The sequence below is a fragment of the Haliotis rufescens genome, unplaced genomic scaffold, assembly GCF_023055435.1.
Source record: "Haliotis rufescens isolate VD_foot unplaced genomic scaffold, xgHalRufe1.0.p SCAF_15, whole genome shotgun sequence".
NCBI classification, from domain to species: Eukaryota; Metazoa; Mollusca; class Gastropoda; order Lepetellida; family Haliotidae; genus Haliotis; species Haliotis rufescens.
The window spans coordinates 14765992-14782733 of record NW_025963835.1 but is presented as its reverse complement, the minus strand read 5'-3'; the positions used below and the strand labels follow the sequence as shown (position 1 = coordinate 14782733).

At 39.8% G+C, this 16742-nt stretch overlaps 1 protein-coding gene across 2 annotated transcripts in view; it reads left to right on the top strand.

Moving 5' to 3' along the window:
- Window positions 1-9538: 9538 nt before the first annotated feature.
- The window catches only part of LOC124124250 (FACT complex subunit SSRP1-like), a 29977-nt gene continuing 22773 nt past the window's right edge, over window positions 9539-16742 (top strand). The window contains exons 1-4 of one of the 2 annotated variants that reach the window (XM_046487382.2): window positions 9539-9689; window positions 10467-10609; window positions 13766-13951; window positions 16102-16207. In XM_046487382.2, the coding sequence (XP_046343338.2) occupies window positions 10556-10609; window positions 13766-13951; window positions 16102-16207 (346 nt within the window). In that variant the 5' untranslated portion in view covers window positions 9539-9689; window positions 10467-10555. Of the gene's footprint in view, window positions 9690-9791; window positions 9919-10466; window positions 10610-13765; window positions 13952-16101; window positions 16208-16742 lie in introns of those variants that run through there. The other variant, XM_046487383.2, reaches the window with a different exon arrangement.

Genomic DNA, 16742 nt, shown 5'->3' with positions numbered 1-16742 from the left:
TTTTTTTTACTGAAATATAACGTTCACCGGTTATCTGAATTAGCTATAAAATAACATATATAGTATAATTATGCTGTCCCGTATACATATTAATTTGAACTTGTGCGGTATTATATTACTTTGTTAGGTGTAATATTCTGCACACGATAATGTGGGAGAGCATATATCTGTGTTCATACTTTCAACATTTATTTAAAAAAGAAGAAGATTTCATTCATATCCATGGGTCACAATACATGCATGCATGCATAACACTTTCATGGAATGTCATAACTGATATATTGATGGGAAATCCTGACCCAGTGCTTTGATAACATGGACAGAAACTCACATAGTCCTATATTTACAGATGAGATTTGTTTGTTCGAAGACGTATATAGATACACTTGGCATTGCGCAAGGGCCTGATGGCTAAAGGTCGAGCACTCTCTACTCAAGGCAGAAGGTCGTTCACATGTGATGTCGAATTACTTGCGCGGCGCACATCGCCAAAGGCTATCGATGCGGGCTTCCCATCCTATCTATATACGTCTTTGGTTTGTTTAACGCCAAAGGGGGTCCAAAATACAAAGTCCTCTTTTGGATAATTTTACTGCCTTCAACATACTTCATTTGGTTTTCGAAAGGGGAGTCTGTTTAAAGCGTCAATAAACAACTGGATGCAAATTACACCCTCAATTAACAATAGTAACATAGTGATTGAAGTGGATATATTCTGTACATGTACAGTGCAAACTTTTGTTATTTATCGAGTAAAATGATGTCACATGACTTGGTAAAAGATGTCTAACGGTCGAAATGTGATTAACGAACGAAGGATATAACGAACTAAAATTAGTGGTCCCTTTGAGCAGTTTACTGCATATTGTGTTTTATGAAATTCTTAAAATGTTACTGCTTTGTGTTCGTGAATGCACGTTCCATGTAACTAAACAAAATCAGATACCCGTGCTGGGGGTTTCCCCAACGTTCAAGACCTGGGGTTTCCTCCCACATACAGCTGACACGCCGTGATGTAACGGGAATACTGTTCAGAGCGGCGTTAAGACTGACTGTACCGTAGTTTAAACGTTCATATACATGTATACGCTTCTGTTTAGGGGGACTTTAGGGTAACTCATACAGTGCCCGGCGTTCAATCGAAACCCGGCGTTCAATCGAAACCCGGCGTTTGTTGTTTTCAGATACCCTCTACCCCGGCGTTTAATACGATAGTTGATGTCTGCACTGTTATATTCATCATGCATGAGGTGTACACCGTGATGTAACGGGAATACTGTTCAGAGCGGCGTCAAGACTGACTGTACCGTAGTTTAAACGTTCTTATACATGTATATGCTTCTGTTTAGGGGGACTTTACCGGGCACTATATGTTGTACTCATACAGTCCCCGGCGTTCAATCGAAACCCGGCGTTTGTTGTTTTCAGATACCCTCTACCCCGGCGTTTAATACGATAGTTGATGTCTGCACTGTTATATTCATTATGCATGAGGTGTACATATATCCTGTGTTGGGGCCGTTTGGTGGTCACGTGATCAGTTCTCCACATAAAGTGGATAGCTGCACCCATCCATCTCTTGTAATGCTCTATGTTCATCTCCGTGACGTCACCTCATCGCCCTTCTGTCAAGGGTCACGTCGTTATACTTTTATAACATTAAGCATTTCAGTTTGAATATTGCCAAACAACTGGACACATGAATGTTTTCCCTTTGTCCTATAACGGTAAACCGCCTCCATTGCCTAGTGGTAGAGCGTCTGCCTGGAGAGCGTATTGTCGAGGGTTCGACCCCAACATCTAAACACATGAATGTTTTCCCTTTGTCCTATAACGGTAAACTGCCTCCATTGCCTAGTGGTAGAGCGTCTGCCTGGAGAGAGGATTGTCGAGGGTTCGATCCCCGGCCGCGTCAAATGTACCAAGAGACGTTTAAAATGGTACTTGTTACCCCGCCTGGCGCCCGACAATAAGGGGCTAAAACAAGGAGTGGTTGGATTGGAGTCAGTAAACTGTATCTGAGTGGGTTATCCATGTGAAACCTCAGCATGGGCCAGCACCATAAAACCTGACTAGTACAAGCAGCCACACACACCTGCATGATCCTTGTATAACAAGTCCGTGGTTAAACTCAGTGAACTGGCGCTATAAAATAAGCATTAGTCCGACTAGTACAAGTAGTCTCTCTCTCTCTCTTTCTCTCTCCCTCTCTCGCTCTCTCTCTCTCTCTCTCTCTCTCTCTCACACACACACAGTGAACTGGCGCTATAAAATAAGCATTAGTCCGACTAGTACAAGCAGTCTCTCTCTCTCTCTCTCTCTCTCTCTCTCTCTCTCACACACACACACACACACACCTCACCTCACCTCACCTCACCTCACCTCACCTAACCTATAAGGGTTACTGCATAAGAGAGGACTGTACTTAAAAAAATGATAAAATAATGCAGATCAAAACCAAACACTATGTACGTAGCTTATAGCTGTATGCAATCATGTTGAGAAAGTTCCCAAGATAATGGACATTAATGTATACCAGCGAACAGTGAAATAAGTAACTCACTCATAGTCATAGTCAGTCTCCCAGACCCTAGAGGACAAATAAAATAAGGAATCCAACTCAAGTCTAGAATGATTAAGCAAGTCTAGATTGCCTAAGTTCCAGCCTAAAATTAAGCAATGTTCTGGGTCCCATTTGGATTTTATTTCTTATTTGTAGATATATATGTTTAAATAAGATAACTTTATTTCCGGGATTATATGTTAGTATTACACACACACCATCGACCTTTGCTTGGGTGTGTTTCCAGTGATAGAAATTGACACTAGTCCTGTACGTAGTCCTTGCCAAACTGCCCAATATCATAAGGACTAGTAGAAATTTGCCCTTTTTAAGGGTTTTGCTGAATGTTATCATTATGAGGATTACAGGACGAAACTGTTAGTTTCAAGCGCTGGTTGAGCTCTCAAACCAGATAATTTCCGCTGCACACGCACACACATATATATATATATATATATATACTTTACATTCATATGATTCTGAAATGTTGGGGATTCAAAAGGGTCAGTACTACACAATTGAAAAGGTTCTAGTCGGTGAAAATGTCCTATACAGAACACACAGTGGGTGTTCAGACGTCTGTAGAAATTGATGTAGGGTGAATTGAGAAATCCCATATTGTTAACAACATAGGTCGTGGTTGACTGAACACCGCTTAGTCAAGAAAACATATGCATAAACACGAGTTCACACCGATTTCCTTCCTCGTTCAGCGTGAGCTACTCGCATGTTGTCAAACTGTTTTTACAAAGCTCGCCTAAGAACTACGGAAGCCTTTTAGGGCCATTTGTTTTTTCATTTTTCTTTAAATTTCAATATACAAAGTTAAAATTTCAAGATGTTATGTTGAAATTTCAAGATACATACTAAGTTGAAATTTCAAGAGAATGATCTTGAAATTTCAAGATAACAGGTTGAAATTTCAACTTTTGTATCTTGAAATTTCAACACAGCATCTTAAAATTTGAACTTAGTATCTTGAAATTTCAAACTCTAATCTTAAAAGTTGAACTTATTATCTTTGTATCTTGACATTTCCACATAACATCTTGAAATTTCAAGAAAAAAAGAAAGACACATATGGCCCTAAAAGGCTTCCGTAAAGAACGAACTCACTAACTAATTTCCTAAAATCATTATGACACACATGCTCGAGTAATAATCTCCATGTAATCTACTGTATACCTTAACATCTTGAGGAACATGGTAAACCCGCAAATCGCCCGACTGTGTTATATGAAGTACGTACACGGAAATCGCGAATTATTACTCTTTTGTGTTCCCGTTGGGACCCGGGTCAGATAAACAAGAATGTGTCCTAAGTACCCCACTGCTGGTCGTGAAAGGCGACCGAATTGGGCAGCCTGTTTGCCATGGGCTGCGATCCTGTGTGGGCAGAGGAAGGGGGTCTGGTGGTTGAGGTGGTTACTGCTTAGTCCAACACACCACTCCGACCCTAACTTTGCCTACACGGGCGGTAGAATGGGCCCGATTCTATCAATCGGCTGGTCATGTCATGCCCTGAGCATAAACTATTTCGCACAAACATTTGGTATTTAAAAATAAATCTATTCAAAATGTCTAATATATATGAATGAATCTATAAAACCTGCTTAGAGCCCTATGCCCAGAAGGCAGTGGGTCATGGGCCAATCTGGTGATGCTGACCTCCGAATTCTGTACGTCTCCAGTTGATTGTCATGGGCCTGACCTTTAGTTTCGTAGATAGTTATGGCTTGCTTTGCTGGAGTATACCACCCCATTATCCTCGGTCTTTGCAGCTTGGAGATCCGCTGCAGCATATGACTGTCCTTATAGACAATCCATGGTGGGTGGGGAAAAGGGGTGCTGAATCTCTTTCCTTTCGACATGGCTTCCCAACACCCTGGTTCAATATTGAGTCTGACAATTCACCTGACGAAAATACCACCAAGCGATCTGACTATTGGCCACGTTTTTGATTATCGAAGCTTGTGACAAAGAACCCATAAAACTGAATCCGTTCGAATCCTCTAAAAGTATCCCTGCTATCTGCGGAGAGGTTACAAATGTCACCAAGCCTCGATTCGGTTCTCTCCTTGTGGAATGTGCATGGAGACAACAATCCATCAATCTTCTGAAATTAAAAGAGTTTGTAAATATCAAGGTTTCTGTCTCTGAACACAGGGCACTGAACTAATGCAAGGGAATTGTCCGCGACAGGGCTCGCTGCCAGTCTGGCATGACCGAGGATGAAATCACCAAAGAACTTGCCCAACAATCTGTCACAGCTCTCAAACGATTTTCTGTAAAAAAGGATGGTATGGTTGTAGAGATCAACACCTATCTCTTCACTTTCGCCCGTTCTAAAATTCCAAAATCAATCAAAGCCGGCTACTGTAGCATTGGAGTGGAGGTGTACATCCCCAATCCACTCAGGTGCTATACATGCCAAGCGTTTGCACATGGATCCAAGTCCTGCCATGCCTCTACTGTTTGGTACCTCTGCGGTGACAAGCACGAGGCCATTGACTGCAGGAAGGATGTGAAGTGTGCAAACTGCGGTGGAAACCATATGGCCTTGTCTAATTTCTGCCCCGTGTGGAAACGCCAATCACCAAATGAAGGTCAAAGTTGAACACAATCTCTCCTACCATGAAGCAAAACAGAGGGTTGTTGGTGCTATTGCAACCACCTCTGTCATTTCTTATTCTGCTGCTGTCCTTCTGTCACCACTACCTCTATCGACTGCCAGACTGTTCTGACATGGGTCAAGTTTGTCCAGCCACTTCCTACAGCTTCGCTCGTTAGGCCAACTGTGACACCTTCGTCTGTGACTCCTCCCAAACGCCAAACTGTAAAAAATGTTGAGTCTCAGCCTCCTAAACTAACACCAAAACCAGAACCAATTAAACTTTCAAACAGGGAAAAGAAATTATTGAAAAAGAAGCAGCAGAAAGAACAGCTGCAAACACCAAAGGCCACCTCAAAGGCAACTTCAGTAACGGTACTAATACCTATCCGCATCCTGCCACTGGCACATACTCTGCCCTTGACCTTTCACTGACAGATTCAAATATTTTAATTGAATTCGAATGGTCGGTTCATGATGACCTTTGTGGAAGTGGCCATTTTCCAACACAACTTACAACTATTAACCCGTCTGACGAAGCACCTTCAACAAAGTGAAACTTTACAAAGGCCAACCGGTCATTATTCCAAGCACTCTGTACTGAAAAACTAAAACCTGAAGTCCTCTGCAAACCCTCATATGTGTAAACAAGCTAGAAAAAATAGGAAGAAAGCTGAGAAATATTACCGACGACATGCCACTGCCCACAACTTGAATAATGTTAAAATCACGGGCGCCAAAGCGAGACCATCTTCCCGAGGCAAGAGAGCTAACTGACTATAAAAGTCCAGTTTCAACCCTTGCCGAACTAGGCTGTAATTCCTGGGCTCGATCGTAGAGCCACCAGTGGTTGTTACGAGTCATGTCACTTCTGAGCCTCTACTATCACTTGCATTTGTATCAAACAAAATGGCGGCGTCCTGTCAAGACGATCTGATAGATAATTTATAGATTTATAGTGTGATAAAACGGGTCTTACATTGCGAACTGCATCACATCACGTGAGCACCTTGATAACAAACATTTAAAGATTAGGAAAATATCTGTTGACAAAGACTTGGCGGTGCACATGCTTTGCAAATCCTGCAATCAACCGAAATCTACACGACAGTTTACGAACCTGATTTCGATTTCGTTGCGCGATTTTGATTGGACTATGCATAAACTCGTTAGTCCAGCCAAAATGTAACTCCATTAAACCAGCCTAGTTCGGAAAGGGTAGAAACTGGACTATTAAAGTCAGTTAACTCCCTTGCTTTGGGAAGATGAAGCGAGTCGTACATTTCAGCAGAATAAACGTCAATCATCGAGGAACTATGTATCCCAAATCAATTCCCGCACACCCATGTCCAAGGTGTGGAACATGATTCAAAAGATTAAGGGAAAAGGATCCAAATATGGAATATACTTTTACTACTAAATCCGAAATTGCCAACGAACTTGGTGACACTTTGGCAAACCATTCCTCATCATCAAACTATAATCCTCAATTTCAGAGGTTTCAAAAACAGCAGGAAAAGAAAAAAAGTAAATTTTATCTCTGATAATGGTGCGGACAATAACGAAACATTTTCACTCCATAAATTATATACTGCTCTAGGGCAATCTCATGACACTGCAGTAGGGGCCGACAACACAGGGCTCCCCATAATTATTCTTAAACTATTGAATTTACGGAAAGACTTCCGCCCGTATATCCCCCTCCAAAGGTTATATATGCAGGCATTGCCGCTCAATCCTTTTTTTTATATCATATCTACTTTTAAGGGGGGATAGGGGTGTAAGTCTTACCGTCCAAACTCGAAAAAATGGACACCATCAAGCCCTAAGACTCTGTCTTGGAGCTTTTAGGACCTCTCCCGTGGACAGTTTGTATGTGGAGGCTTGTGAACCTTCACTCGAACAGCGCCGCATTAAACTTTCACTGCAATACATTACTAAATTGCATTAAAATAAATCAAATCCAGCATACAATTGCGTTTTCCACCCTCAGTTTGAAAACCTGTTTCAAAATTTGTCCACAAATTGAATTCAACCCCACATTGCTGCAGCTAAAAGGATCTAAATATTATATCACCTTACCGTCTTCTGTCTCCTCCTCCCCTGGCAGAAGGTGTAACCAGAGGTAGACCTCACTCTAACCAAACTAAACAAAATCCGAAATAAATCCTTTGATTTATCAACAAGCGTACAACCAATTGCGAACTCAATATGATTCTCAAAGGGGAATTTTAACAGACTGGTCCAAGGATGGTGGCACCATCATTGGATCCAGAACTGTCTCCTCAAGAATACCAGATTCTAGTTCAATTTTTACCGCTGAGGCCAAAGATATCTTAACAGCTTTGACCTATATCAAACATCAAAACCAATCTAAAAAAATCCTCGTATTCTCCGATTCATTGTCATGCCTTCAGGCACTTAAAAGTGTCTCCCCAAATCATCCTATAATCCTAGACAGTTTAGAACTTTTCAATGATCTTTCTACTGGCCAATGCGACATTGTCTTTTGCTGGTTACCAAGTCATGTAGGCAAAACAGGTAACTCAAAAGCCGATGCTGCAGCTAAAGCAGCTCTCGACAAACCGTTATCTCCGTTACTTATCCCGTACAGCGATTTCAAAACAACGATTAAAAGTTATACTCGGGATCTCATGCAAAAGAGATGGGACACCCAGGTAGGAAGCAATGAATTTCACGAATTAAAACAAACAATCGGTCAAACCTACTTGGGTTGTCAGTCAAGACATGACGAAGTCGTTTTACGACGATGTTGTATTGGCCACAGTCGGATTACACACGAATATCTGCTTAAGACAGATGAGGACGAACCTCCTAAGTGTATCCCTTGTGATGAAAGGTTCACCGTCAAGCATACACTGCTTGACTGTGTGGACTTTGCAATCGCAAGGGATTCACATTATCAAAGCCTAAATCTGTAAGATCTCTTTTCCCGTGTCAGCTGGCATCTTATTATCAGCTATTTGAAAGAAATTGGTCTTTATAATAATTTAAAATATGTATGTGAATAAATAATTGCTTGTTTTTAAAATTTGGTGTGATGCTATTATCAACTGACATTACTGGAGGCTCTGTCCAGGGGGTTAAAGTATCGTAAATTTATTGTCACCCTGTGTGACACGTAATCCTATCACAATCGATGTAATTATCATCAACCAGTGTTAAGCTGACTCATTGCTGAGTATTTTTTAATATTGGTTAGTACAACCACCAGTAGCTAAAGTGATGCCGTAAATCCTGCTGGTGTATCATGCAGGAAGCAGAGGTACTGTCAGTACCCAGCGAGGTGGCCTAGCTTTGGTTACTGGTTGCCTGTAGCCCGTGTTTGAAAACTGTATACATCATATTGTAATGCTCAAATATGTTTCATAAATTGTTTCTAAATATAGAATGCTCAAATATGTTTCACAACTTGTTTTTAAATAAAACTAAAATTTAAAAATAAATAACTAAATTGTAAATATATTAACTTGGCCTAATTAATAATGCCGATGCGACGTTAAATTTTAACTCACTCACACTACTCTGTTGTGCCCCCGCTGGGTCTCGCGCTATCAATCACAGGTTTGTCCGGTCCAGACTTGATCGCGGCCAATCTGACGGTGACACTGATGAATGCGGCGTAACACAACACCCACCCATTCTTTTACTCTGGGGGCACGGTTGGCCCAGTCGTCTAAGGCGCCGCGATTCGCTGTGCAGAGTTTCGTCCCTTGGGCACGCCAGAAACCTATGATTTTGGGTTCGAATCCAGGTTCGCCCCAATTATGTTTCTAGGTTTGTCAGCACCATACCCGTGCTCGTGGGTTTCACCAAAGTGGTAAACGTCTGAGACCTGCATCACTTCGGGCTTTCCTCCCACATTAAGCTGACATGCCGCGATATAACTGGAATACTGTTAAAAGCGGCGTTAAACCCAACTCACTCACTCATTCTTTTTACTCTGACGCTGTGTATGTGCGACTGTGCGTACATAAATTTATGCTCCATTTTTTTCAAATAATTAACTTATTTATTCATCTTGATTGTTTTCGTTTGGTACACTTTGTTAGTGTTTCATATTGCTAGTGTTTCATATTGTTAGTGTTTCATATTGCTAAAAACACTGTGTAAGATTACACTGCAATAAAATTATAAAATTGAAAGAAGGCCCTCGCTGCTGTAAGATTGGTGAATGGTAATGCAATTCAGTGTACAAAAACAATCTGATGGCTTGGGAGATCTTTTAGTTGTTGGTATAAATTGAGTTAAGAACAAGTAACAGCATACATTTATGGTTTTTAATTGAAACTCTTATCTTTGTAAACTCCGTATATCGTGTTACAGCAACATCGCTGTGCGGAGCAACTACTCGCAGCGCCATCTGTTTCCTGCGGATAAACGTGCTTTGGTCATCAAAAACAGGACAAAAGTAGATTCTGACAATTTTATATTTTGGGCATTTAAAAAGAAGTTGCACAGAAGATTAAACATGTGAATATATACGTATTACAGGTAATAAACTCTTGTTAACTGTGATACAACTATGTGTACCTGACATGTATTGCGACACACTTTCTTCACTTGAGATTATTTCCCGCCATATTCTCGTATGAATAATGCTGGTTCACCAGGAATACCATTGCCGACATTATATTTTCACGACCACCCCCTTATAATATGTGCCGTGGTGTAAATGAAGTGAATACAGTCTAAATCAGGGTTCGACCAAAGTATTGTTCAGGTAACCAACAGAATATGTCTCACAATTTGTTCAACTGCAAAATTGTGTTCACTTGTTTTCACATTTCATGTCAGCCCTATAGGCCTAGATCTCTCTATATATTATGTCGTTATATTCTGTTGCACTTTTCACCCTTATAATAAACATTTATTGATATGTACATATTTTGTGTGCCGTTAGTCTAAAGTATTGAAAAGTTAATATTATCATGTAGGTGTTTTGTATTTAAGAATTTAACGTCAGTTTGGATGGGTTCATTAAAATGTGAACGATTTAAAAGCGCTGGTTAAACTGTGTGAACCTTCGAGCTTGCGAGTCAGCATGAGAGAAACAGTGTAAACTTCAAAGTATGAAATTATTTGTTCATGAAGAGCTGTTTTGTGAATGTTGTTCAAATGAACGTGATAAGATCATAAGATGTCAACAATCACCAACAAAACTAAAGCATTGCAGCTTCAATCAAAAGTGTTTTCTCCCAATATTTCAACCAGACAAGTATCTGTATTTGGAAGTTTTATAGTTATTGCTGTTTCGTTTTTTCTTTGTAGGGAGTTGGGGCTGGAGCTGATACTGTTCATCCAGAAAAGCAATTTGTTTCAGCCGAGGGAACAGAGTGTCTAATATTTCTGCCATCAACATGAGTGACATTCAAGAATACCCAGATGTTGTCCAGGAATTCAGGGGACATCTTGTAAGTCAACAGGGCTCCACATGATTTTTTTAAACCATTGAATTTACAGAAAGACTTCCACCCGTATATCCCCTCCAAAAGTTATATATGCATGCATTGCTGCTCAATCCTTTTAACATTTTTAATCATATGTACTTTAAGAGGGGTTACGCAAAAAGTTAACTTTTTTTGACAGGGGGACAAATATTTGTACAGGTATCACTTGTCCCAACTTGATTTAAATAAAACTGTTTCTATGAGAAATCTAGGTGGGCAACTGCCCCCCCACCCCCTGCCTCCCCGGCTGGCTACGGCACTAATACGCCTGTAAGTCTTACCGAATTTACTCACACGTTATCACTCTTTTGACATCTTTTGGTATTCAGAACATGTTTACCCCATCGAAACCAGCCTATTTGGTATATTTTACCAGTGGGTAGACATATTTTTAAATAATCTTGCTTAAAATATTGTTTACGCTATCTTCAAAGTTTCTCCTGTTCATGTGCTGCCTCAGTGTCTCATAAGCTCACAACAGTGAGACATGCACATCTCAGTTGCATTGAGCGAGAACCGCTTATGTAATTGTTCACTTCAGTAGATTGTATGGAATGTTGATGTCTTCATTTGATCGTAATTATATATACAATCAAGTCCCGTTAATCCGACATCGATGGTTGAATATGATTGTGTCGGATTAACGAGTATGTCTGATAAACGAAATTTAGTAGTATCAACGTTCGTGATCGAAAATCGGATAACTACACAATAGATAAGGATTCAAACACGTTATAAAAAATATAAAATATATATTCATATTGTTATGTTACATTGTTGGCGGAATATGTTTTCTAATCATGCAACCTCTAAAGTTTAACACAAAACAACTGTTACGGACTGTATGACAAATTCAAAATACTTTAAAAAGCATAGTCTGGAATGGAAGTCGCAACTTTGAAACTGGTACCCAAAGCTTAAGAAAGCTGCTTTCTAAGTGGCTAACGTCGTCTTCCTGTTGGTCATTTCATTGGTCGGTCATAGTTCGCGAAAGGTTGTTCTGACGTGACTTGTAATGGGATGGCCTCGTCGATAGCGAGAACTTGTATCTGATTTTAATAAGATTGAGGTAATCTAAGCATGTGAATTATCCTGTTTTCTCTATTTAAAGTTTTAATTGTTTATTGTTAAGCAAGTTTATCTCTGCAGCTTTGTAATATGCAGCTACCAGCCGACTCGCCTCGCATCAAAACACTGGCTGTGTACTCGTGGGCAGATGGCCACTGAGTACGCTGATCACTGTGTCGGATTAACGAGACTGATTAATGAGTGATTTTCGGTAATTCGTTGCAAGTTAGGTGTGTCGGAGTCGGAGTACAAGACTGTCGGATTAACGGGTCTAAATAGCACTGATTTAATTGGTTCCCATCATTAGTGTTGGATAAAGCCGATTGTCGGATTAACGAGTGTCGGATTAACGAGACTTGACTGTATGTAAGATGTTTTGGTAAGAAAGGTGAAAAGGCAGGGGTGTTAAGCACAGTGTTGTTATGCTGTTGGGTTTTAATTTTTTTTATACATACAGTAAACTACGGTTATAACAAACTAAAGGACGACCGCAACTTTTATTTTATTGCTATATGTACATAGTTATTTAAGCATTTCGATTGTCAGACATTGGATCAAGTCACATAACCACATGTTACTCGATAAATAACAAATGTTCATTGTATATATATACTGTATGTACAATGTTAATCATCTCATAAGCAAAATAAAATACATAACCATGATAACATAAGTAATTACATGTTATAAATATATTATTGATACACTTTTATTGACATACAGATACAAGAGTCACTTGCTGTCATCTGATATCTGTGATTTTGCATTGAACATTGGTTGAAAAATGGTTCTGGTAGAGTGTTGTCACATTGTTATCAATGTTTTCAAACAGTTTCGATGATACTATAGCCCAATCACTGTCTTACTATTGTTCATTGAAGGTGTAAATTGAGGACAAGGTGGCAGTACCTAATCCGGTAAATTGCCTTCAATTTTTGAACAGCCGGGTGAGCCACGAGCATTTCAATAGACTGATTGGTGACACAAGCAGCTCCGAGATTAAGAGTTTGTTATGGACATAGACATTGTCGCTGACAGAGTACAGAGGCGACCACAATATACATCGCTAGAAATTGGCACTAGTTCTATAGTCCTTACCAAACTGCTCAATAGTTAAGGTATCCTAAGGACTAGTAGAAGTTTGCCCTTTTTAAGGGTTTTGCTACATGTTATCATTACAAGGACAAGTGGACTAAAACTGTTAGTTTCTACTGCTGGTTTCTATTTTAATTGGGTTATTACATTTTTCATTGAGTAACCATTATTTTTTCACTCATCTATTCATCACTCTATTGGATTTTTCCCCCGAATTAGAAAACATTTTAAGATTTAAAAAAGCGAAATAATGTTTTGGATGTATATAACTGTTTTAAATATATAGACTGCCTCAGTGGTCTAGTGGTAGAGCGTCCGCCCGGAGAGAGGAAGGTCCGGGGTTCGATCCCCGGCCGCGTCATACCAAAAGTCGTTAAAAGATGGTACTTGTTGTTACCCTGTCTGGCGCTCGGCATTATGGGGCTAAAACAAGGACTGGTTGGCTCGGAGTCAGTATACTGTGTCTGAGTGGGGTATTCATGTTAAACTGCGGCATGGTATCTCAGTGAGCTAGCACTATAAATCGGCATCAGTTCAGACTAGTACAAGCAGCCACACAAACACACACATGTACATGCACATCGCTATATAAGTGCAATAATCTTGGACGCGATGTTAAACCCCATTTCACCTCACCTGTAAAAATATAAGCTTGACTTTGAAAGTAAATAAGTCCATAATTGTGTTTCAGAAATTAGCTCCATTGCATGCATGCTGAAAAAGCTTAATTGGGTATTTACGTGAGCCGTATTTATACATTTGAGTTTTTCATTTAAAGCATGCATTTCTGTACGCAAGTTTATTGAAAATAATTGGGTTTTGAATATTTTGGTGGGTATTTTACGTAAATATGCTGCTTATCTGTAACTCTGATGGGATGTCCTATGTCTTTGTTTACTGGTAGCGAGAACTAAGATTCTATTTTGATGAGATTGACTTTGAGTATGAGTGTTTCAGAACCCTGGGCGTCTGAAGCTGCAGAGCAACAGCGTGATCTTCAAGAACACCAAGACTGGCAAGGTGGACCAGTACCAGAGCAATGACATCACAAAGGCGCAGTGGCTGAAGAGGGCACGTGGCTATTGCCTCAAGTTCAAGCTTAACAACGATACAATCCACAGATACGATGGCTTCAAAGAAACGGTAAGTTTTGGAGGATGTGGATACTGTTGTATAATTGAGCATGGCTAGTCTTTTGCATCATGTAAGTCATCTTCCCGAGGCAAGAGAGTTAACTGACTTTAAAAGTCCAGTTTCCACCCTTGCCGAATGAGGCTGGAATTCCTTGGCTCGATTGTAGCGCCACAGGTGGCTATAATGAGTTATGTCCCTTCTTCTGACCAATCAGATTCCACCTCACGTATCACTTGCATTTGCTTCAAACAAAATGGCGGCGCCCAATCAAGACGGTCTGACCGATAATAAATATCTGTATTGTGATCAAACAGATCTTGCATCGCGAAGTGCATCAAATCACGTGAGCACCTTTATTAAAAACATGTAAAGATTAGGAAAATATCTGTTGACAACGTGTTGGCAGTGTGCATGCTTGCAAATCCTGCAATTGACCGAAATCTGCATGACAGTTTATGAACCGGATTTCGATTTCGTTGCAAGATTTTGATTGGACTATGCATAGACTCGTTAGTCCAGCCAAAATGTAACTCCATAATACCAACCTAGTTCAGCAAGGACTTTTATAGTCAGTCAATTCCCTTGCCTCGGGAAGATGCATGTATGTATATAAATTGCAGTTAAGATTTAATAGATTTTGATCTATGTGGTGATTCGGTCAAGACGATTTTTTGATAATAAAGATTTATTGTAATAATGTGGGTTTTCCCTCGCTAAGTACATCAAATCGCTTGAGTACCTTTATGAAAAGATTTGGAAAATATGTCCACGCCCAGTTGACGGTACACATGCTGCTTTGGCAAGGTGGTTGCCTTGTTTTTTATGAACCGGATGTCGATTTTGTCTCGGAATTTTGATTGGACTATGCATAGACTCATTAGTCCAGCCAAAATGTAACTCCACATTCCAGCCCAGTTCGACAATGGTGGTTGGTGGACTTTTTAAGTCAGTTATCTCCCTTGCCTCAGGAAGATGTCAAAGCTGAAGTTAAAACTGTCACATGCAGATACCAACCATTACGATCTGGGCATACAGTAATAGTTTTTGCATAATTATGCTATTACGCTTGTCCTCCCCTAAATTGCGATATTTGTCATTTTTTTCACAATTTATTTTCATGTGTAATATATCATGAAGAGCAAATTGTTAATGCACTGATGACATGGAACATTCTACCATTGTCTACAGCAAGACTATGCTGATAATGAGCCATGCTTTCAATTCACAGTGTTACAATATCCATTAGTTAGTGATGCAAGGTCTCTGATTGGTAATGATAAAACACCCTCTTCATTATTTCGTACAGACTTGACGAAAATGTTGAAGAGAAAACCCGCCCTGTGGTATTGTAACTCTTTTTATCCCATTGATAACTCGAAAGATCCAATTAGGGTTAGCATCAGATGATCTCTGCATACTCAATTCATTTCACCACTATCAGCTGTTAGAGATGTTTGTTTACCAGCACAAATGTGACGAACTTTTTGTAGGGATTAAGAGGGTGTGAGTACTTTGGTCATAATACATTGACGCGTGAATGTACTGAAAAGAGTCCAGGGGTGTATTGTGGGGGGAATCTTAATTGTCAGTGAAACGGGTCAATTTAACTTCTGGCCCATTGGACCATGGCCAGTGAAATTTACGTAAGGCTTGCTGAAACATAAAGTAGATAGCCTGTCTGGCTAGTCAAAATTTCACCCCTTCTCTGCGTATGTTTGTCTTTTTTAATTGGACACTGCTTATGAACCATGTTATTTCGATTAGTAAATATTTCAGTGGATGAGGGCACGTGAATGGTTGGCTCAAAGGTCGTCTCGGTAGACTGACACAACTGGGGCCATTTTTTAATGTTCTGTACAACAACAACAACATCTTTATTTGCTCATAAACTCGCCACAAAATGAGGCAAATGGAAGCCAAGATATTAACTCTGAGTGCAGCAAAGGAAGTTTTAGGGGTGAGGAGTTCTAAAATTTTTGGGGACTCGGTAACTCTGTCGTGGCCTCCAATAATTTGTTTTGGGCCAGTTAGTTTGGAAGAGGGCCATTAACTTTTGGAAGGAACAGGACCAGCTGGCTTCATATGAAATTGTTAAATCTTCCCCTGTGGAATACATGTGTCACTGTAACTGAAAATAAACATCATCTTCCTCTTTGTAGGATTTCGAGAAGCTGTCAGGATTTGTGTCCAACTTCTATGAGACTTCATTGGAGAAAGTGGATGTCTCGTTGAAAGGCTGGAACTACGGTATCGCCCATTTTCAAGGTAGGACATTAATAGGGGTGTGTTACCAGAATACCACGATTTGAAATATTAATGAGTGCGTTTGGCAAATTTTGGTATATTGTGCTTTTGTTGAATTGAAAATATGATAGTCGGAACTTAGAAAAAATAGGAACTTTAGATTCCTGTGAATGAAAATGGGAAAGTATTCGCAACCTGTTTCCATGTATAAAATGTGTATGACGCATGTGTTGTGACCATAGCAACATCCAACGTAATGGCAGAAAAACACAAAGTTGTTAATAATGTGTGTGTATAGAGTCCTATCTTGGGCCCATTTCAGATTTAAAATAACTTTAAGTCATTTGTGTTATTTTTATTCAGGTGCATAGCATATTACAGATGAAAGAACACATGCCATATGTTGTACGCATCTCAATTTATGAGTCATTTTTGCAATAAATATTGCAATACAAATGTCAGGCCAATACCTGTTACAACATATTCAAAAAGTTGACATGTTGACAAACAATCAAAACCAGTTCATTTACTTAAAATATAAAGAACCAGTTAATTT